This window comes from Epinephelus fuscoguttatus, linkage group LG4 (assembly GCF_011397635.1).
Source record: "Epinephelus fuscoguttatus linkage group LG4, E.fuscoguttatus.final_Chr_v1".
Classification (NCBI taxonomy): Eukaryota; Metazoa; Chordata; class Actinopteri; order Perciformes; family Serranidae; genus Epinephelus; species Epinephelus fuscoguttatus.
Window position 1 is genome coordinate 3,331,581 of NC_064755.1, and position 22,267 is coordinate 3,353,847.

At 39.8% G+C, this 22,267-nt stretch overlaps 1 protein-coding gene across 1 annotated transcript in view; it reads right to left on the reverse strand.

Annotated features, from left to right (window-relative positions):
* The window catches only part of LOC125887526 (anoctamin-1-like), a 147,223-nt gene that overhangs the window by 16,419 nt on the left and 108,537 nt on the right, over positions 1 to 22,267 (reverse strand). The window contains exons 18-22 of the mRNA XM_049574418.1: positions 21,112 to 21,212; positions 19,654 to 19,796; positions 18,929 to 19,081; positions 18,649 to 18,701; positions 4,575 to 4,759 (exon numbers count right to left, since the gene is read on the reverse strand). Coding sequence (XP_049430375.1) covers positions 4,575 to 4,759; positions 18,649 to 18,701; positions 18,929 to 19,081; positions 19,654 to 19,796; positions 21,112 to 21,212 — 635 coding nt within the window. The remainder of the gene's footprint in view (positions 1 to 4,574; positions 4,760 to 18,648; positions 18,702 to 18,928; positions 19,082 to 19,653; positions 19,797 to 21,111; positions 21,213 to 22,267) is intronic.

Consider the following 22,267-nt stretch of genomic DNA (forward strand, 5'->3'; position numbering starts at 1 on the left):
GATATACTCAAAAGATTGATATGTACATCAAAATACAATTTTAAATGTGACTGAGAAAGATGCTCTGGGGTGGTTTGCAGCCAAGTGTGAAGTGGTCAGGATAAGAGTCAGCACCTCCAAGTGTGAGGCCATGGTTCTCTGCTGGAAACCGGTGGGTTGCCCCCTCTGGGTTGGGAGTGAGTTACTGGCCCAAGCAAAGGAGTTCAAGTATCTCAGGGTTTTGTTCACGAGTGAGGATAGAATGGAGAGTATAGCTGCTGCTCCTTAGCATCGAATGGGGCCAGCTGAGGTGGTTCACGCGTCTGATCAGGATGCCTCCTGGGCACCTCCCATTAGAGGGAAGGATTATATGTCTTGTCTGGCCAGGGAACACCTCAGGATCTCCAAGGAGGAACTGTAAAGTGCTGCTGGGGAAAGGCACGTCTAGAGTACTTTGCTCAGCCTGCTGCCCCAGGGACCTGGGCTTGGATCAGTGGTTGAAAATGGATGGATGGATAGATGGATGGATGGATGGATGGATGGATGGATGCGAAAGATTCGTACTAATACTATCCATGTGGGTGTAATGGACAGAACATCAGCAGCTTCACTGATTATTTAAATCTCCCAAAATGGTGTCAGGGTCTAAAAGTAATTCATGCTCTGTGTTAAGTGAGATGTGAGACTGGAAAGCTCTTACTCACAGATGTCTTTAGGGTAGGGATGTCCCGTTTCAGCTTTTTCACTTCCGATCCGATACCGGTATTACAGCCTTGAGTTTTGGCCGATACCGATACCAATCCGATCCAAGCGCATATTATACATATTCACTTATTTTGTTGTCAGTCATGTTAGAAAAAGTTTGATCAAGCGATATTACTCTAACAAGAACAACTTAATCAAGTTAGTTAGAATGATCCACAACAGTTGGTATGAGAAATTGACCTGTTTATTGTTAACAGGTTTAAATAAACAAACTTTAAACTTGAACATTAACATTAAATAAAAAATATAGCTGGTTTGCTTTGGCTGCTTTGGCCCCTTAATAAATAGAAAATAAATCAACACAAGAAATCTTTAAAATGTCTAACATTGCTTTGGCCCCCTAATAAATTAAAAATAGATTAACACCACAAGACATTGTTGACATTTAATAAACAATGCAGCCTTTCCTTTTCAGTTATTTTTTTAGCGTCAGTGCCAGCCTGGTGCTGCTGTTTCCTGTGAGTCTACATGCTGGGCTGGTGGACTGATAGTAAGTGCTGGAGCGGATTGCTGGAATGGACTGCTTGAATCGCGGAGCACTGGACTGGCCGGAAAACCTGGATTGGATTCTATGAAAAACTCGATCGGAGTTCTTGGATCGACATTTTTCCATGCAGTCCGATCCGATGCCGATGCACGTTTTTTGCTAATATCGGCGGCCGATACCGATCCGAATATCGGATCAGGACATACCTACTTTAGGGTGATTCCTGAAATCCATCAAATCTGTCAGGACATTTTCATTAAAAACCAGAATTCCCGACACTGCTCCTTCCAAGTAATTTGTTCTATCACATCATTGTTACAGTGAGTTTTCTGTTTAGCCCACTGCAGTCATTAGGGATGTCCTGATCCGATATTCGGATCCGTATCGGCCGCCGATACTAACAAAAAACGGGCATCGGATCGGACTGCATGGAAGAATGCAGGTCCAAAAACTCCGATCCAGTTTTTCACGAAATCCGCTCCATTTTCCGGCCAGCCCAGCGCTCCGCAAGTCAAGCAGTCTATTCCAGTGATCCACTCCAGCTCTTACTTTCAATCCACCAGGCCAGCATGCAGACGGCAGACACACATGGAGGATAGGAAGAGTAGCGGACAACTTAGTTAACTGACTATTTGTTTTCTGCTCTGGTTTTTTGAGACTGATATTTTTATTTGGTTTACACTCTTACTGTTTAAGTAAAGAGCACTGATGGCACTGTTTTGGGCACAATTAGTGAAATTGGAGCCATGGATGGACTACAAAAACACTACTAAAATAACTGAAAAGGAAAGGCTGCATTGTTTGTTAATTTGGTGTTAATCTTTTTTTTTATTTATTAGGGGAGCAAAGCACAAGTGTGTGGAGTCTTGCTGCTATTTTAATTTCACTGTTAGACATTTTTAAGATTTCTTGTGTTGATCTATTTTCTATTTATTAAGGGGCCAAAGCAGCCAAAGCAAACCAGCTATATTTTTTATTTAATGTTAATGTTCAAATTTACAGTTTGTTTATTTAACCCTGTTAACAATAAACAGGTCAGTTTCTCATACCAACTGTTGTGGATCATTCTAACTAATCCGATTAAGTAGTTGTTCTTGTTAGAGTAATATTGCTTGATCAAACCTTTTCTAACATGACTGACAACAAAATGAGTGAATATGTATAATACACGCTTGGATCGGATTGGTATCGGTATCAGCCAGAACTCAAGGCTGTAATATCGGTATCGGATCGGAAGTGAAAAAGCTGGATCGGGACATCCCTAGCAGTCATATTTCTAAATATTTGCCGATGTGACTTAAGTGGATGGAAGTACGTGCTCTCCTTATGTAAATTATCACCACAAAGTCCCGCTAGTTTTAGATGTATTGGTCCCAGAGGGATAAATATTCTCACAGCCAGTTCAACATAGTAACATACAGATGTACACACCAACAGATAAACATATAGCAACAGATAGTAACATATGGATAGCAACATGCACATGACAGCATACAGAAATAGACAGGACACAAAATGTTCATTTGTGCATTCATTCAATGATCCCAGCTCACAGTGTCAGTGAGGCAGATTGTTCAGAGCTGCTACAGCTGAAAGGAGCTTTTCTCTTTTTAAGAGTCCTGTATGTCTGGCCAGATGAGAGGAATGCGAAGTGTTGTTTTAGGGGGTGATCAGTGTTATTTGGTATTGTGAGTGGTAGGCGTGTGATGGCTCTGAGGTGGGAGACTGGGTGAGAAAAGGCAGATGATTATGGAGGCAGTGCATGTGATGCTGGTAAATTTGTTTTTGTTGGAGATGGTTAACATGGGGAAGAAACAGTTGGAACAGTACAGCAGGATGGGTTGCATTATTCTTATGTAAAGCATCAACAGTAGTAGGGGATACAAAAAGGCTTGTAAACCTATAAGATCCTTTGCAACATCAATCAATCCATGATCTGTAATCACTTATCCTTTACAGGGGGTGCTGGAGTCGATCCCAGCTGATCCCTGGACAGGTCACCAGACAATCACAGGGCTGACACACAGAGACATACAACCATTCACACTCACATTCACACCTACAGGCAATTTAGAGTCACCAATTAACCTAATCAGCATGTCTTTAGGCTGTGGGAGGAAGCTGGAGAACCTGGAGAAAACACACAGAGAATATGCAAACTCCACACAGAACAGCTCCAGCCAGCCAGAGGGATCAAACCTGTGCAGTGCATTGTGAGGTACCTGAGTGCTGCCCTCCTTTGTAACAGGTAAGGGTAATATTAAAGTGAGGTCATACATCTATGTATGATGAATTGTTTACACTTGAGATTAGGGGGTTGCAGAACACTTTATTTACACATCATTCATTAAAAGTGAGTAACACCGCTCATGGTAGCCCTCAAATAATTTCAGTAAATTCTTAATCCCAATCCCAATTCGTCAAATTCTGCCGCTTTGTCAGTGAACTCAAACATCAAATTACCATGTGCCAGGTATCCTCCTGCATCGGCTTTGGATGATCATGGATGGCATCTCAATTGACACTTGTTAGATGAATTGTGTCTTTTTAAAATATGTTTCAGTTTTCACAAGAAATGTACACTTTCTGCTTGTTCCATGCATACAGTAATGAAATAAACTTACTACATAGGCAAAACTGCTTTCAAGTTTATGTCCTTAAATTTAGGCAACAAAAACACGTGGTTATATTTATAATAGAACACCATGGTTTTAAAATAACTCCACTGACTTTTGGTTTGCCTCCCACCCACCCTATAGCGACTTTCTTGCTCTTTCTCTGCATTTCATACCGTCATGAAGAGTGTCTCGGTGCATCAGTTTCTGACACCGACATCCGCTGACAAAGCAGTGGTATTTGATGAGTTTGGTTTTGGCCAGCGGCATCAGAAATAGACACTACCTGGTGCGAATCATACCGCCGCGGAAGGTTCCTTTGTATGTTGGTATCTGATGCTGAAATTACTGGCAAAGCTGCAGTATTTGACAAGTTGGGATTGAGAATAGGCTGATAATTTAAATTTAACAGGACTTTGTTTCTGCTGAATGGTTTCAACTAGCTGTGATTAACTCAAACATGTTGGTACACAGCAGTATTTATTACCTGAGAAATGATCATTAAGCAGTGGTGATAATATGTGCATCTTTGTAAATGCGCTGAATATTCAATTCTTGTTCTCTAGTCTTATTAAGCAGTCATATTTTACCATTGATCTTCTTACCATTGGTCTCACTGGATTCATTTTACCAAGTAACACATTTCAACAGTGCTGTATCAATGTTAAAAATGCTAAAAATGGTTTTATCATGACATTGACAATTATGAAATGAGACTGATTTCCCACCTGCACATCTCAACAGGGTAGCCGAGGTGCAACGGATCCATGGTTTCTTTGCCTTCCTGGAAGTGGCTGACATTAAAGTAGGACAGCGTATGGTTGACAAATCCATGCATGGAGCCATCGGGACTGTACATGTACTGGTAGACCATTCGAGGGATGAAGTCTGAAGTGAAGGAGATGACAAATGCCTGGGAATCGTGGTTGGGAAGATGGTGGTGGTGGTGGGGGATTCAGAGATTAGGAGCAGAAATGTGAGTTAGAATGAGTGAACAAGACAGTGTGGAATGAAACAACATACAGACAGTACATTTACACGCGCAGTCAAGTCGAGCTATGGTTATATCTGAATTAAAATGATTAATCATTATTATTATTATCTATTATAATAGTTAAATTTGAAGAATTTCCCTCAAGGTGTTCTTGAGATATCATGCTCACAAGAATGACAAGGACGCAAGGTCAAATTAACCTTGACCTTTGACAACTGAAATCAAAAATTCATTTTTGAGTCGAAGTAAACATCTATGCCAAATCTAATAGAAATTTGAATACGAAGTGTTCTTGAGATATTATGTCCACAAAAAATGGCACAGACATAAGTACATATGGACCATCAGAAAACAAAATGCCTCCAGCCATGGATGTTGCTGGTGAAGAGGCATAAAAATTGTTGCTTTTGTATAGGTCTAGTTATTAATGATTAAATGCATCATAGCCCACAGGAGCTCTCAACTTCATTTTGCATTACATCTTAGCAGAATGTAAAACAACAGTAAAATGAAAATGTTCTAATGTAATTCAAGTTCAGCGTCACGCATTGCTGACTCTTCTACTAATGTGTGAATTTAAAATAATCATGCTGAATGTCATTTTTAAAAACAACTTCCAACACACTTTCAAATCCTCAGATTTTCCTGACTTGGCCTTCAACGAAAACAGAACTAGTTCAAACAATAACACCAAATTAAAACGGAGGTCTAAACATAACACTAATCAGAAACCATGCTGCCTGACATTCAGCTGTTTTTCAATCATGACAACAAACAAGCACTAACCCCAAAGAATGCTGAAGTCATGATGTCATGCGCAGGTTAGCCTATGTTCCATTAGCTTCAGTAACCCAATGCAATCCATGACTCGGCATTTTAACCATCGGTGACTTTGAAAAAGTGACTACTGTTCTTATTTTAATAAAACAAAATGGCAGTGAAACAAAGATTACTATATTTGCATGCAACTACAGCTCCCATTAAATGTACTAATGCTCAGTACAGGTATTTGTGTCATCCCAACCTTTCAGCTATATCCTCTGCAATCTTAGAACGTTCTACAATGTTGGACTGTGCGAGCAGCATGACATTATCTGCTGCAATGGTCGGTTGGTCACACCACCATTGTGGCCCAAATTGAAATATCCCAAGAACTGCTGGATGGATTGCCATAAAATTTTATGCAGACCTTCATGCTCCCAATGTGACAAATGGTGAAAGAAGTATACAGATTGTTAATGCAGTAGCAATACTACGATAAAATTATACTCAATCAAAAGTACAACCCCTATTCAAAAACAAAGGTAATAGTACTTAAGTGTTAGCAGCAACAGTACTAAAAATCCAATTAACAAAAATGTAAGCAGCATTTTAATGTTGTCAAGGTAGAGCTGATTATAAAGTTTTTATATGGTTAGGTAGTTTAATATTTAACAATGTATATTCAATAAATTAATTATTTATACATATAAAATTGATTTCAGTGATTTATTTAAGTAACTAGGTCATCAGATAAATGCAGTGCAGTGAAAAGTACAATATTTATCTCTAAAATATAATGGAGTAGAAGCATAGAAGTACTTTTGTCACATGGTGGGAGTAATGGTTTTATTGTTTATAATAATCTATTTATTTTTTATACTGTGCTGTTTATATTGTTTGCTGTGGTTATCTTATATTGCATTGTCTGACATATTGTTTTAAATTATGTTATGTCAGTGTTTGGTCTTATTTGGGGCAGCAGAAGTTCAGTCCCTCTGGACTTGAAATGGGAGGGTCGCTGGCTCAAGTCCCTATCCGGACTAAATATGGAGTATGGACTGGTAGATGGAGAGGTGCCAGTTTGCCTCCTGGGCACTGCCAAGGTGCCCTTGAGCAAGGTACCAACCCTGTCCAGACCCTTATTCTGACATTTCTCCATTTAATGCATGTGTAGATCTTGTTTGTGCATGTGTGTGTATTTCAGGCCTGTGTGTATATGACAACAGAGTGAAAAAACTGAATTACCCCTCTGAGATTAATAAAGTATATCTTTAGGGGCCAGGCAGGCAATCCTGCCAAGACCCTCTTGTTTTCCTGCTCATTCTTTCTTCTTCTTCCGAGGAAATCCTAGTTCCCATGCAGGAAAACCTCCCCAAACTTTGCACAAAAGTTCAGTCCTATGCCAGATTTGCTCAGCTGCAAACACAAGTCAATAGTCCTGATGGTGGCGCTACAGGAAGTGTCTAAAGTTCAAAACTTTGAAAATTCGGACTACTGGTGGAGCAAGACGACAAGATGGCTGCATGATCTTGAGCTCCCGATAGCAAGTTAGAATTAGCCCCCCTAAATTCACTAACTGTTAAGCAATTCATAGTAATTTTACTTTGGAATGAACAAGGGAGTAACAACTAGAAGTCAAACGAACTCCGCTAGAATCTAGAATCCAGGCCCATGAAACCAGGCTGAATGAAGCAGAAGCACGGATCAACAAGACCGAATCGGCTAACGTGGCTATGAAGGAGGCGCTCATTAAGTCCATGGAAAGACAGAAAGCCATGCAGGAGAAGTTGACAGATTTGGAGGGACGATCTAGGCAGAACAACATTCGCATTTATGGCGTACCCGAAGGGAAAGAAGGCAACTCCATGTCTGACTTCGGACACTAGCTTACAGATTCAGCGCGCCCACAGAGCTCTAGCTCACAAACCAGAGCGGAACGAGCCACCCAGGTCCATAGTGGTAAATTTTCTGGAGTTTAATACCAAAGAAGCAGTACTGAAAAAAGCCTGGGGAAGAATATAATGATTGAAGGGCGATGTCTGTCGTTTGACCATGATTATGCCACAGAGGTTATTCAGAAGCGCAAGGCATATACTGGGATAAAGAGACTCCTGAAAGAGAAAGGAATCCGTTTCCAGACTCCACTGGACAAGATGCGCATTCACTGGGACTCGGGAACACGTACTTACGAGAGTGCGCAAGATGCAGCGCAGGAGCTGAGGAAGAGAGGTTACGCAGTGGAGATACCAGGCTGTAGCGCCGCGGAACCAAACTGGGAGATGGAGCAGCTTCTTCAGGCCTCAACATGGCAGCGAGCCGCCGGAGAGAGGAGCACAGAAGACACTGCGTGCCGTGCGAGGGAAAGATTACAGGAATTTGAGCGGAACACCTCCAACTAATCTTAATTCTTTACTTTGTCACGGTATGTGAAATTTACTTGGCCCCTTAGTGAAACCAGCTGTGAGAAGTTAACGTTTAAATGACTATTACATCACTTCTGCCTGTGATGTGAGCCTTAAATCAAGCAATTAATTTAAGCTGGTATATGGGGCCAAAACATTTAAGACCAATGCTGAAGACACATTTGGAACACAAAATAAATGCTATTGGATGACGCTGGACTACTAGGATGTGTGAAATGGCGTGTTTCATCTCTAGTGAGGGGCCCCCCTGGAGGAGGATCTCCCCTCTGCCTACCAACGGGGACTCAGGGTGGCGAAGAATCACCCTAACTTGGGAGTTAACTGTTTTTTCTATGTTTTTTTTCAGTTAGCACATGTTGTCCAGATGTTCAGGTCTGTGCAGTTTTAAATTGTCTGGAGGTTAATGAATGTAACACAGGATTGGATCATTTAAATGCCATATAATAACATAAAACTGGTGTCACTTAATGTAAATGGGATGAATAATCCAGTTAAGAGGAGCAAGGTCCTGGCTAAATTGAAAAAAGAAAAGGCTCAAGTACTATTTTTACGAGAAACTCACCTGCCTCAACAAGAACATGAAAAGCTAAAACGCTTTGGTTTTAGGAATACATTTTACAGTTCCTACAAACCTAGCCAGAAGAGGGGAGTGGCTATCCTTATCACAAATGCAGTTCAATTTGAATGTCTTAAAGAAGTTAGGGACAATGAGGGGAGATTTGTATTAATTAAAGGAAAGCTAGGAAACAGAATGGTGACACTGATCAATGTATACGCCCCCCCAGAGACTACCAAATGTTTTTTCAAAACTCTGTTTGACACTATTGCTATAGAAACTGAAAGTATTTTGATATGTGGGGGAGACTATAATGTGGCCATGAACCATAAATTGGATACAACAAGCCCCAAAAGAAGCAAGATGCATCTAACCAAGTTTATTAATACATCAGTTAAGGAAATGGGACTAATTGATGTGTGGAGAGAACTTCACCCACTAGAAAGGGATTATACACACTATTCAGTACCTCATTCTGTCTACTCCAGAATCGACTACTTTTTAATTAATACAAGTGAAAGTCACAGGGTCACAGAGTGTAAAATCGGGATGGCAGATGTATCAGATCACAGTGGGATCAGCTTGACAATACACTTGAATAATAGGAAAATAAATACTGTATGGAGGCTAAATGTGGACAATAAGGCAAATGTGGATCAGATAAGAAAAGAAATAAAAAGGTACATAGAAGAGAATGATAATGGGGAGGTGAACCCTGCAATATTGTGGGACGGTATGAAGGCAGTTATTCATGGGAAACTAATCGCTTTGACAACATCACAAAAAAAGACTCGGCTAGCTATATATAACAAAGTAGAAATACTGCAAGAACTGGAGAAGAAACATAAAAATCAGTCTGTATTACAACAAATAAAGAAGGCAAGGGAAGAGATAAATGAGATACTCAGGTCAGATGTAGAAAAGAGGGCAAGATTTGTAAAGCAGACCTACTATGAATCAGGCCCAAAAGCAACAAGACTTTTAGCTAGACGCCTGCGGAAACAGCAGGCCATTAACACAATTCATAAAATAAGGAACCCTCAAACCAACCAATTATCACATGAACCAGATAAAATAGAAAGAATATTTGAAGAATATTACAAGAAACTCTATTCTAAACCATTATCAGCTGATGAAAAAACAACAATAATAATAATAATAATAATAATAATAATAATAATAATAATAAGTTTTCTTGACTCACTTGACCTGCCATCTATTGATGAGACACAGAATGACACTATTATGTCACAATTTACAGTTAAGGAGCTGGAAGCTGCAATTAGTAGGTTAAAGGCTAGTAAATCACCAGGTAGTGATGGGTTTCCATTGGAATGGTACAAGGCCTTTCAGAAGGAGCTAACACCTTTGCTTCTGTCCTGTTTTAACTGGACTCTTAACGAGGGCAGGGCCCCCCCATCGTGGAAGGAAGCAATTATTACCGTTCTACTTAAAGAAGGCAAAGACAAAGAAGAATGCAAAAACTATAGACCGATTTCACTTTTAAATGTAGATTACAAACTATTTACATCAATTATTTGCAAAAGATTTGAGGCCCTCATACCAGATCTGATTGATTGAAGTGGTACAAGTACAATTCTGGTTAGTTTGGACGCCGAAAAGGCATTTGATAGTGTTAGTTGGTTATTCTTGTATGAGGTACTAAAGAGATTTGGCTTCAATGAAAATGTAATCCGATGTATTAAAACTATTTATCAAGAGCCCACAACTAAGATCAAAATGGAAGCCTGTCCAATATGATTTGGTTGGAGAGAGGGACAAGACAAGGTTGTTGTCTGTCTGCTACTCTTTTCGCTTTATATGTCGAGCCTTTAGCACAGGCAATAAGGCAGAGTGAGGAACTGCAGGGTGTCAATGTAGGGGGGACGGAACATATCATTGGCCTTTTCGCGGATGATGTCATTATTTTTCTTGAACAACCGGATATATGTTTCCCACACCTAATGTCTCTACTGGAAATGTATGAATATTATTCAGAGTATAAACTGAATATAGCAAAAACACAAATTCTTTCATTAAATTATTCTCCATCCCGACAAATAAGAGATGCATATAATCTGAAATGGAATTCTAAAACCATGAAATATCTTGGTGTAACTCTGACTAAAACACTTACCGACATGTTTGAAAACAATTATAACGAAATTGATAAAAACATTCAAAAAGATATTGAAAGGTGGTCTACCCTTCGGTTAGACTTCTGTACTAGAATACAGACGGTAAAAATGAATATTCTACCTAAATTGCTATATTTATTTCAAGCTCTTCCAATTAATATCCCCCAAAACAAATTTATAGCCTGGGACAAGATGATTTCTAGATTCATTTGGAATAGTAAAAAACCAAGAATAAAATTTACGACACTTCAACTACCTAAAAGTAAGGGTGGAATGGCTTTGCATAACTTTACAGAATATTTTTATGCAGCTCAACTCAGACCTCTGGCCTGTTGGTGTAGACCTGACTATGAGTCTAAATGGAAAAAAATGGAAAGGGAAATACTGGGCTATCAGACCCAGATATTGGTGGGGGATAAACATTTGATTGGTGCTTTGAGACATGCTATGAACCCAATAGTAGCATTTACACTAGAAATATGAAGCGTTGTAGTAAGAAAATACAAACTTAAGAGGGACATACGCATTCTGAGGTGGTTCGCGTACGATACAAAGTTTAAGCCAGGGACGTATGATCCAGTATTTAAAGAATGGGCACAAAAGGGTATGACAGCAATATGTACGGTTTTGGAAGGTGGAGAATTTCTAAGCTTCCAAGATCTAAAGACAAAGTACAGCCTCGAAAACAAAGATTTCTATAGATACATGCAGTTAAGAGATTATTTCACAAAAGAGGTAAGGTCAGTTGAAACTATAAATAAGGTGATAGAAGTTATTATGGATTCATACAAACGGAAGGGGTCTCGGCCCATCTCTGCTTTCTATCGAGCTTTGGGTGAGAGCGGGGGGGATCAACACTCTATATAAAAGCAAAATGGGAAGCAGAACTAAAGATCCAAATACAAGAGGAGGAATGGTACCACATGTGCGAGACACAATGCACATCTACAAATTCACTGATATGGAGGGAGTTCTGCTGGAAAAACCTAACTCGCTATTTTATAACACCAAAAATAAAATCTAGGCAACTCGCTATACAACAAAACTGCTGGAGACTATGTGGGAGTGTGGTGGCAGACCATGCACACATCTTCTGGAACTGTACAATATTGGGATATGAAATCCCAAATACTTGTCCAGTGATGTATCTTGGGAATATTGAGAAGGTCGTAATGAAAGAAGATCTGTACTTGACTAAAATATTACTTGCAGCAAGTAAGAAAGCAGTCACAAGAAACTGGCTCAATGTAAATATCCCAAAACAGGAACAGTGGTTGGAAATTGTCCAGGAAATCTTTGTTATGGAAAAATTGACATACCTTTTGAGAGTCAAAGAGAATGTATTTGAAAAGAACTGGGAAAAATGGAACATTTATATGAGACGTGACACCAACTGAACAAATGCCAAATGGAACAGTGGACTCAATAGTGGCTCATCTCCAGACAGTTTGTAAAGTGCAACACACACCGCCGCTGGTGCGGCGCTGTGGCCGTCAAGGGCCGCCCCCCAACACACACCAGCAGCGGCGCGCAGCGGCACCGTCAACATGTATTTCCCACCCCAGCCCGCTAGGTGGCTGTACCTACACTAGTTGCCAACGGTTGCCAACTGCTAGTAACAGAAGAAGAAGAGGAAAAACTTTGAGGCAACAACAACTTGAATTTCACGGGTGAGTTTCTTATCAAAGTCGTCTTATTAAAAATTTGAAACAACTGGAGTTGATCCTACGAGACAAGACGTACATAAAAGGCTTTTCTTGCAGTGCCGCCGTGAGCGCCGACCGCGCTGGAAATAGAGCAGCGGGCTGAAGCAGAGCGGTGCAGCGCGTCGGCTGGCGCCAGTGTGGGTTGGTTCATAGAATATAATGGAGGCGGGCGTTTTGACGCACAGCGTACGGCGGCGGTGTGTGTTGCACTTTAGTGTTTTTACTATTGTTATTTTAATTTGTACCTTGTTAGCTGCTGCATGTGAAAACTTAATAAAAATTTAAGTTATAAAAAAAAACTTCAAAAATTCACAGCAAATCGAACGTATGTGCTACAGCTTTGCAACTTTTACCAAAATGTAGCCCCAATATTGAAGAAACGTATGTATATTTAAACTTATTGCAAATTATGAAGTCCATCACTGTTTTCTGTTTTTTTTTTTGAGACATGGTAGATGATGTTTGGCAAATATCAAAATTTTATATCAAAAACTGAATTTTTGACAGCATTTTGAATTCTGTCCTCATGTGAACCATTGCTGTCAATGGGAATAGAGTATCTTTACACATCAGTTTTTCAATTATGGAGTAAATCAGTCATTGTTAAAAACAAATTAACAACATATCCATGCTGTCCAGGTGCAAGATGTGTATTTTCAGATTTTTGTCTTGATAACTGAATTTATGACAGCAGTTTGGAATTTGCCTTGACAGCTGCTGTCATCCTGGTGGCTGGCTTAGTCTATTTGTGAAGCCACAATTTAAGTATCACTTGTTACTTAGCTCAGTCAGATAGAGGATGCTCCTTGGTGTTAGAGGTTGAGAGTTCAAGCCTCAACTGATGCAAAATGTACATTGTAATGGCAACCTTCTTGTTGTCTTCCTATTCTGCCTCTTGTTGCTCAGCCTAAAATTGTCTGGCCCCAACCACTGCTGCGCAGCAGCTATAATCTTCTTCTTCCTCTTACATGCTTTTATTGTAAAATTGCATTTGCTTTTTTAATTATGTTTTCGATTCCTACCAGCAGAAGTGACCTGACTAGCGTAAATACCTGCACCTGGGAGCATAACTGCACTATTTTGAATGTTCTGTGGAAAAGAAACAAAGTAGGCCCATGGTTGTTGGATTTGTTACTGCTGCTCCTATATCTCCTGTTTCTCTTACTAGAGCCTTGAGGGACAACGACAGAGAGACAAGGCGGTCGGTAAGGCCCTGCCACAAGGACAGCGTTCCCCAGCACCAATGAATCTGCTCCCCCAAATTAAGTCATTTTGAATTACATGTCATTTGAGACTATTTCAAAGGGGTGGTTTAAACGCAATTTTAGGACATTTTAATTTATTCTAAGTCTTGGTTGATTTTACTCTGGGTTTTATTTTCATTTATCTTTAAATTATTGTACACAGTGAAACTGATTTTAAGTCATCATTATTCCTGCTTTGGTTATCCAGTTTGCTTTCAAGCTGATCAAAAGAATCCTTTTAATTCAAAAGTATTTTAACCCCTTGACCAACCCCCCCTTACACTATAAAATCAAAATAATCAAAGCACAAGTACCTCACAATTGTACTTACGCCTCACAGAGTTGCTAGCATGGCTGTCGACTTTTGTCCTCTCAACTATGTGGCAAAACTGTACAGATATCATTTGCATCTGACAGAGATCTGATCACAGTGTAAACCAAGTACTGCCACCCTGATATGCCTTCAGACTGAGTTCCACACACACTCACACTGTGATTCATGCGACTCCAGTGACCTTCACACAATTTCCATGTGACCTTGTTTACAGATCACATGTCTTAAACTGAGGCATTAGGATAAGTGTTAAAACATCTTGAACTCTACTGCGACACTTTCAGCATGGAACCAGACCTTGGGATAAGTGTGAGTGTCAATATAATCTCAGGTCTAACTGGATCTTTTTGAGCCTTCAACCACACCTTAAAGTCTTCATCTACAAATGGAACTGGCTCAAGTGTCATCCCGTGACTCAAGGGTGGAGCGCTGGTCACATGATAACTTTCAAGTGACGGGCAGTCAGCACCTACCACAAACCAGTTTACAGCTTATGATCTCTGCTGATACAAAGACAGGAGCCCTTAGGAGAAAGACTAGAGAGGTGTGATTGACCAGGAGATGGTGGAGAGTTGGAGAAGGATTGAACGACACAGTCAATCTGATGCCAAACAGAATACTGGGTTAAAGGGTCACCCACACTCATATATAACAAAGCTGCTAACATTGTGTTGAGAATATGTTGTCACATGTACTGCTACAGACTGCTATAGCTTTGAATTCAGCCTGACACTGTGACATTGTGGTTGTGTGTGTGCAGAGCCATCTCAATTATCAGGTTGTAAAATGTCAGGGTGAAATAAAAGAAAATTCCAAGATCATAATAACCTATTGCATACCATCACCTAAGAATTATAAGCTTCTAGCTGACATTTCTGTCACAGTTTAGTTATTCATAAATTCCAATACTGTAACAACTTATTAATGTAGTGTGAGGTGATGTTTAAAGTTATTTGCATTTTAGGACTTTTTATTTAGAAAATAAGTAAAGGTTCATATCATTTATGCAACTTAAAATGCAAAATTTTGACTCAACACCACTCAGAATGTAGATAGAACCAAACAATCTGAAGCTGGTGATTTGTACATAATCAAAGTTACAGTGGCATGCAAAAGTCTGTTTGTTTATTGTGAATAGTTAAGTGAGTAAAAGATGAACTGATCTCCAAAAGGCATGAAGTTAATGATTAAAACCTATAATGTTGAAGATACAACATCTTTTTCAACATTTTAAGTAAGATTAGTGCATTATTTTCTTTCTGTACAATGTATGAGTGAAAATAGGAAAGGAGCAGCAAATGTTTGACATTAGAGCTCTTATACAACTTTTACCAGGGTCGCAGACCATAATTAGCTTCTTAAGACTATGGCTTAAGCTAAGGTCTCCTCTAAACAGCTGCCTAGCACTCTGAAAACTAAAATAACTGAGGCCCACAAAGCAGGCTATAGCAGACTAAGAATATAGCAAAGTGTTTTCAGGTAGCTGTTTCCTCAATTCAGTTATTGCAGTTAACAGGAACTGTGGAGGTCAAACTGAGATCTTGAAGAACAAGAAAACTTTCTTAGAGACCTGCTTGTAGGATTGTAAGAAAGGCAAATCCAACCCCCTGCAGTGACACCTGTACAAATATGACCTTCATGGAAGAGTGATCAGAAGAAAACCTTTCCTGTGTCCTCACCACAAAATTCAGCATCAGAAGTTTACAGGAACATCCAAACAAGACTGATGCTTTTTGGAAATAGGTCCTGTGGGCTGATTTAAACCAGAACTTTTTAGGCTCAATGAATAAATAGCATGTTTGGAGAAAAAAAGGATGCAGAATTTCATGAAAAGAACACCTGTCCAACTGTTAAACACAGGGATGGATCAATCATGGTTTGGGGCTTGTGTTACAGCCAGTGGCAAAGGGAACATTTCACAGGTAGAGGGAAGAATAGATTCAGTTAAATTCCCAAAAATTCGAAAAAATTCTGGAAGCAAACATCACACCATGTGGTTTCTACAACAGGACAATGATCCAAAACACACCTCCAAATCCACAATGGTCTACCTAAAGAGAACCAAGCTGAAGGTTTTGCCATGGCCCTCACAGTCCCCGACCTAAACATAATTAAAAATCTGTGGCTAGACCTCAAAAGAGCAGCGCATGCAAGATGACTCAAGAATCTTACAGAGCTAGAAGCCTTTTGAGGAATGGGTGGGAATCCCCCAAACAAGAACTGAAAGACTCTTAGCTGGTTAAAATGTTCAGAAGCTGTGATACTCACCAAAGGAGGCACCACTAAGTACTGACATTGTAGAATGTCAAAACTTTTGATTCAGGCCCTTTTCCTTTTTTGTTATTTTGAAACTGTGAAAGATTGAAATTCAAATGTAATCTTGCCTAAAATATTAAAGAAAGTTTTAATCATTAACTTCATGCCTTTTGGAGATCAGTTCATCTTCTACTTACTTAACTACTCACAGTAAACGACCAGGTGTGCCCAAACCTTTGCATGCCAGTGTACATAAAAAAGCTAATTTGTGCCATGCAACTAGGGTGACCAGACGTCCCGCATTACATGGGACTGCACAGCATTTCTGTCTCTTTTCACGCGTCACGCAAATTGAGACCATGTCCCGCACGATTGGTTGTCACCCATGCTTGTATTCCCCCCCCCCCGGCCAATGAGAAGAAGCTGCATGCAGTGGCCGGCCCACGTGGGCTCTCTGTTTATTGTCAGAGTACCTCACCCCTCCCGCCTGCCGCCTGTTATAGCAACTATTTCAACCTCCTTGATAGCAACAGGTGACACTCGTTAGCTAATGACACTTGCGCCGCACAACTGTAGGCTTGTTGGAGAATAGACGAGATGAGGCTGCCGCAGCGGGGGGCGGTGACAAAAAGCTGCAGTGAAGTCGGACAGTTTCCCGACAGTTTCCAGCAGCCTTCAGTCCGTACAGGAAATCACAGACACACATACATCCAGTCTGGAATGATGTCAGTTTTTTTAAAAAGTGATCAGACCCATATATCAGTTTGTTCTCAGTCTCCAGTTGTTTTAATTATGATAGATTCATTTATTAAAATGTTTTACAGGTGATCTGTAGTTTATGTTCATGGTTTGTCCTCCATTTGATATGAATTCCCCTGTAAATCAGCATCATATCAGTTTGTCCTGTCCCCTCAACTACACAGGCTGAATAAACTGTGTTTGACTATAAGGTTCATATTTTCAGAGGAAAAAAAAATACAAGACAACAGCTTTCATTGAAGATCAGTCAGATACAGTCAGGGCTTCACATCTGATGTTATTTTAAGAATCTTCACATCCCACTGACCACAAGTCTCTGTGTTGCTAAATACTTCAATAATTAAAACAGTCCAGTGTTAATATACAGTAGACTCTGTATAGTTTATGATGAATGTAGGCCTATTTAGTCTCTGATGACTAAACTTCGCGTTGGGGGCGGGTATCCCACATTGTCCCTCACAAACCTACTCCTTGTCCCACATTTGGTTTATTGGGACCTGGTCACCCTGCATGCAACATTATCAAAACATGCAGATGATCTGTGGGAGTTGCACAGAATAATGAGTCATAAACTATACATTTCACAAAAACAGGAAAATTACAACACAAGATATCAATGATCCTTAATGGGCCTTTCCCAAACCGCACTCTACACCCTCTCCCTACCCATTTTCACTCAGTTTCGGCATTCATGCGAAAGGTCCCAAACCAACTAGTGATGAGTGGAAGTAAGTTATAAAACCCTCTGACAGTGAGCTTGCACTGACCCCTTACTGACTATGTGTAACGCTGTATTAAGTTTGTCATTGAAGATGCTACATACAAATAAAGTCTCACAACTACCCTTACAAATGTTAACTGCTCAAACTAAGAAGACATATATAGGCCTATTGTCATACCGATGTTAACATCTTAAAGGTTATATTGTGTTTAGGATATGTATGTGTATATATACATACGTGTGTGTGTGTGTGCGTGTGTGTGTAAAGAAATGAAATTTGTAAGTGTGTACAAATTATTGGTAGTTTGGATAAAAATGTATACAACCTGTCACTTTGATTATAATTTGTGATACATGAATTAGCCTGACTGGATTAGTTTAAAGATTAAAAAAAACATATGGACAACATAATGACTAAAAGCTGACTAAAATATTGCATTGTTTTCTTTGTTGTTTCCTGTTATAAATAAATAATAAATGTAAATTGTGCATGTGTAGCAGCTGCTAGGTATATATAGATATTTAGACACCTCATTTGTAAGCTAGACAGACATTTCCCTGCTCATTAGAGCACACAAATGTACTATATGTACTTAATCCTCAAGCTCAGGAAACCCCACTGTTGCTGTCAGAGAGAAACTTCCCAGCAGGGTGCACTTTGCATGTGCATATTTTTTATTGTTTCATTTTATTTATTTATTTATTTGCACCAGCACTTCATGCCTGAAAAAAAATAAATAAATAAAATTGGCATGGATCCTTTTTTACCACTTGAGCACCTGCTCTTAAAATTTGAATGTGAGTGTAAACACCCGCAAATTAAAGCGTGTCACTTTTCAAATCCAATGTAATGGAGTACAGGGCCTACAGTACATACAGCACAATCAACTACACACAAGTTTTACTTACATTGATGATGACAGCCACGTTGGCTACCCCTCTTAGTAGGTTGTACCATATACCTGTAAACATAACAATATGTATCAACTGCTGGGTTTTACATGTAAGACTGCTTTCTTCTGTCTACAGTGCAGGGTAAGGTTGTTTCTTGCAGTTAGTTGGTTGTAATGAATATGTTTACTGGAACATTTACAGCAACAGCATTTTAGTAAGATCTCACTGTATTCCTTCACTAGTGGGTCCTTTCATGCATTTTATGCCTTTTAAAAGTATGCCGAATTTAACCCACCAATGTCTTTGGCCCTTGCTGCCACTGGTCTTCGCAACTCAGTCACAAATTTCTTGGCATCAAGTCGTATTTCAATGATGTTGTTGAGCAGGGCAAAGAGTGGAGCCAGGGGGAAGGATGCCACAAACAACGTAACAAAACCAAACTGGATGACTGGACACAGAAGAAGAGAGAATAATACATTACAAAGTCAATGCCACTGCCAACTGTCAGCCTTATATCTGTGATTAGATCCAGTCTACACTGGATCTATACTTCAGTTATTAAAGCCCTTTACAGGAGTAGGATTGTACAGACCAGTCACCTGAATAAAATGTTGACATTTCTGTGAATCTCGAATATATTACATTTGCACGTATCATGTCAACATTTCTAAAGTGTCATTGTACATAAGATCACTTTGTCATCAGGAAGTAGAGGGGATGGTGGATTGTGTGTCACTTAAGCAAGATGCCTGCAAAGCTGCAGACCACTGTTTGCGACCAACAAACAACAAAACAGGTTTAGGCTATTCTCATGAACTGTTTGTACGTTGTACGTGTTTATATGAAAAGTAATTCACCAAAATTCATACGTATACCACATAATGATAATCCAGTAAGTCATTTTGGAAGACTGTGATCACCACATTAAATCGTACTTGTGAATGTTCCTCATCTTTTCTTGTCAAGTGCTGAGGACACAACCTAGTGAGTGTGTGTGGGGATATTGCAAGTGGTACTAACTCATTTCCATATATTCAGGTGTTAACCCAGCAAATGGTTCCAGGAAGTGGTCCGTTTCGTATCTCTGCAGCTTCTTCTGTCTCTCTTCTTCTTGAAAAGCCACTTGTTTTGACCGAATGTAGCGAATCAACTTCTTCAGCTTACTGAGAAACGCACACATACGAAAAGTGAAAACACAAGCATGCACACATTGTCTCGCTCTCCCTGGTGCCTTACAGGTACATAAAGGTGTGTATTCATTTCAATCTACTCCATTTATTATTTTCCTGATTCCCACTGTTGTGGTGGTAGGGCTCCCTCTTAGGGAGGTTGTTAATGTAATATTGGAGCCTTTGCACCTAACTTAACAGGAAATAGTGATTTTGGAAAAATCATTTCAGGTTCAGGCCTTGGGTACTTTATGACAATGGGCCTCATTCACTAACATGTGTGCAGAAATGTTCTTATGCTGCACATAAAATAAGCGAGCACACAAACTCACTGTTGGGTTCATGACACATGCACTGGTCGATTTTGTTCTTTTCAATGTGCCTGTGTTAGTGAATAAGAATCATTCTACACTGACAGGCGTTTGCCCAATATATGCAATAAGCATACTGCCACCACCTGTAATGATGATAATATAATTTCATGGCACTAAAAATTGATGGGAGAAACTATCTTTGGGCGACTGTGGCTCAGAGGTGGAGCAGATCGTCCGCTAATCAGAGGATTAACACTTTGATCCCGGCTCCTCCAGTCCACATGTTGAAGTATCCATGGGCAAGGTACTGAACCCCAAATTGCTCCTAATGGCTGTTCCATCAGTGTGTGAGTGCGTTCGAATGGTTACTGAGTAGCAAGTGGCACCTTGTATAGTAGCCTCGGCCACTAGTGTGGGACTGCGTGTGTGAATGGGTGAACGTAACATGTAGTGTAAAAGCACTTTGAGTGGTTGGAAGACTAGAGGAGCACTATACAAGTGCAGTCCATTTACCATTTACCATCATTACAGGCAGATTCAAGAAAATGAGATGAAAATGAAACCAAAACTGTAGTATAGTACAGTATAAACATTCTCATTTACTCTATAGCAAGCTAGGACTGAGACACTCATTTGAGGCCCTTTTATCCTAATCAATAATGGTCATAATTACTGGCTATAAAAACTAGAAAATTAAGTTTTAAATATTGTCTATTAAAGCCTTTTTAATGAATGCGGTTTTAATATGTTATGCATTTAAGTGGTTACAGTGCGTGTTTACATTTTCGGAGACAGCTGGGCTATCATCATTTGTGCGTATACATGGTAGTTTGCCATACAAAAAAATTTAAAGAAGAAAATATTGATGAATCCCAGATTTGTGCATAATTGTTAGTACGCATGGTTTAAGCAGATGTGTGTGCACACACTGTTTGTTAATGAGGCCCAATATGATTTTAATGAAAAGCAACCGAGTTAAAGTAATGCATACTTACGGTACTCCAATCTCAAAAAGATTGTTCTGAATGAGCTGTTTTCCCAACATGGTGATACTCAGCTGGATACACAGCTCCATCAGACAGCCTCCATGGGCACACTGTAAAACAGTCCAAACTACAGTTCAGGACAGCAAAAAGGCATTTTAACAAGCTGGCCTAAAGCAAAATGACATCATATACATGTAAAAATTTAAAGAAGCAACAGACAGCATTTTTGCCTTTATACAGTACAGGCCAAAAGTTTGGACACACCTTCTCATTCAATGCGTTTTCTTTATTTTCATGACTATTTACATTGTAGATTCTCACTGAAGGCATCAAAACTATGAATGAACACATGTGGAGTTATGTACTTAACAAAAAAAGGTGAAATAACTGAAAACATGTTTTATATTCTAGTTTCTTCAAAATAGCCACCCTTTGCTCTGATTACTGCTTTGCACACTCTTGGCATTCTCTCCATGAGCTTCAAGAGGTAGTCACCTGAAATGGTTTCCACTTCACAGGTGTGCCTTATCAGGGTTAATTAGTGGAATTTCTTGCTTTATCAATGGGGTTGGGACCATCAGTTGTGTTGTGCAGAAGTCAGGTTAATACACAGCCGACAGCCCTATTGGACAACTGTTAAAATTCATATTATGGCAAGAACCAATCAGCTAACTAAAGAAAAACGAGTGGCCATCATTACTTTAAGAAATGAAGGTCAGTCAGTCCGGAAAATTGCAAAAACTTTAAATGTGTCCCCAAGTGGAGTCGCAAAAACCATCAAGCGCTACAAGGAAACTGGCACACATGAGGACCGACCCAGGAAAGGAAGACCAAGAGTCACCTCTGCTTCTGAGGATAAGTTCATCCAAGTCACCAGCCTCAGAACTCGCAAGTTAACAGCAGCTCAGATCAGAGACCAGATGAATGCCACACAGAGTTCTAGCAGCAGACCCATCTCTAGAACAACTGTTAAGAGGAGACTGCGCGAATCAGGTCTTCATGGTCAAATAGCTGCTAGGAAACCACTGCTAAGGAGAGGCAACAAGCAGAAGAGATTTGTTTGGGCCAAGAAACACAAGGAATGGACATTAGACCAGTGGAAATCTGTGCTTTGGTCTGATGAGTCCAAATTTGAGATCTTTGGTTCCAACCGCCGTGTCTTTGT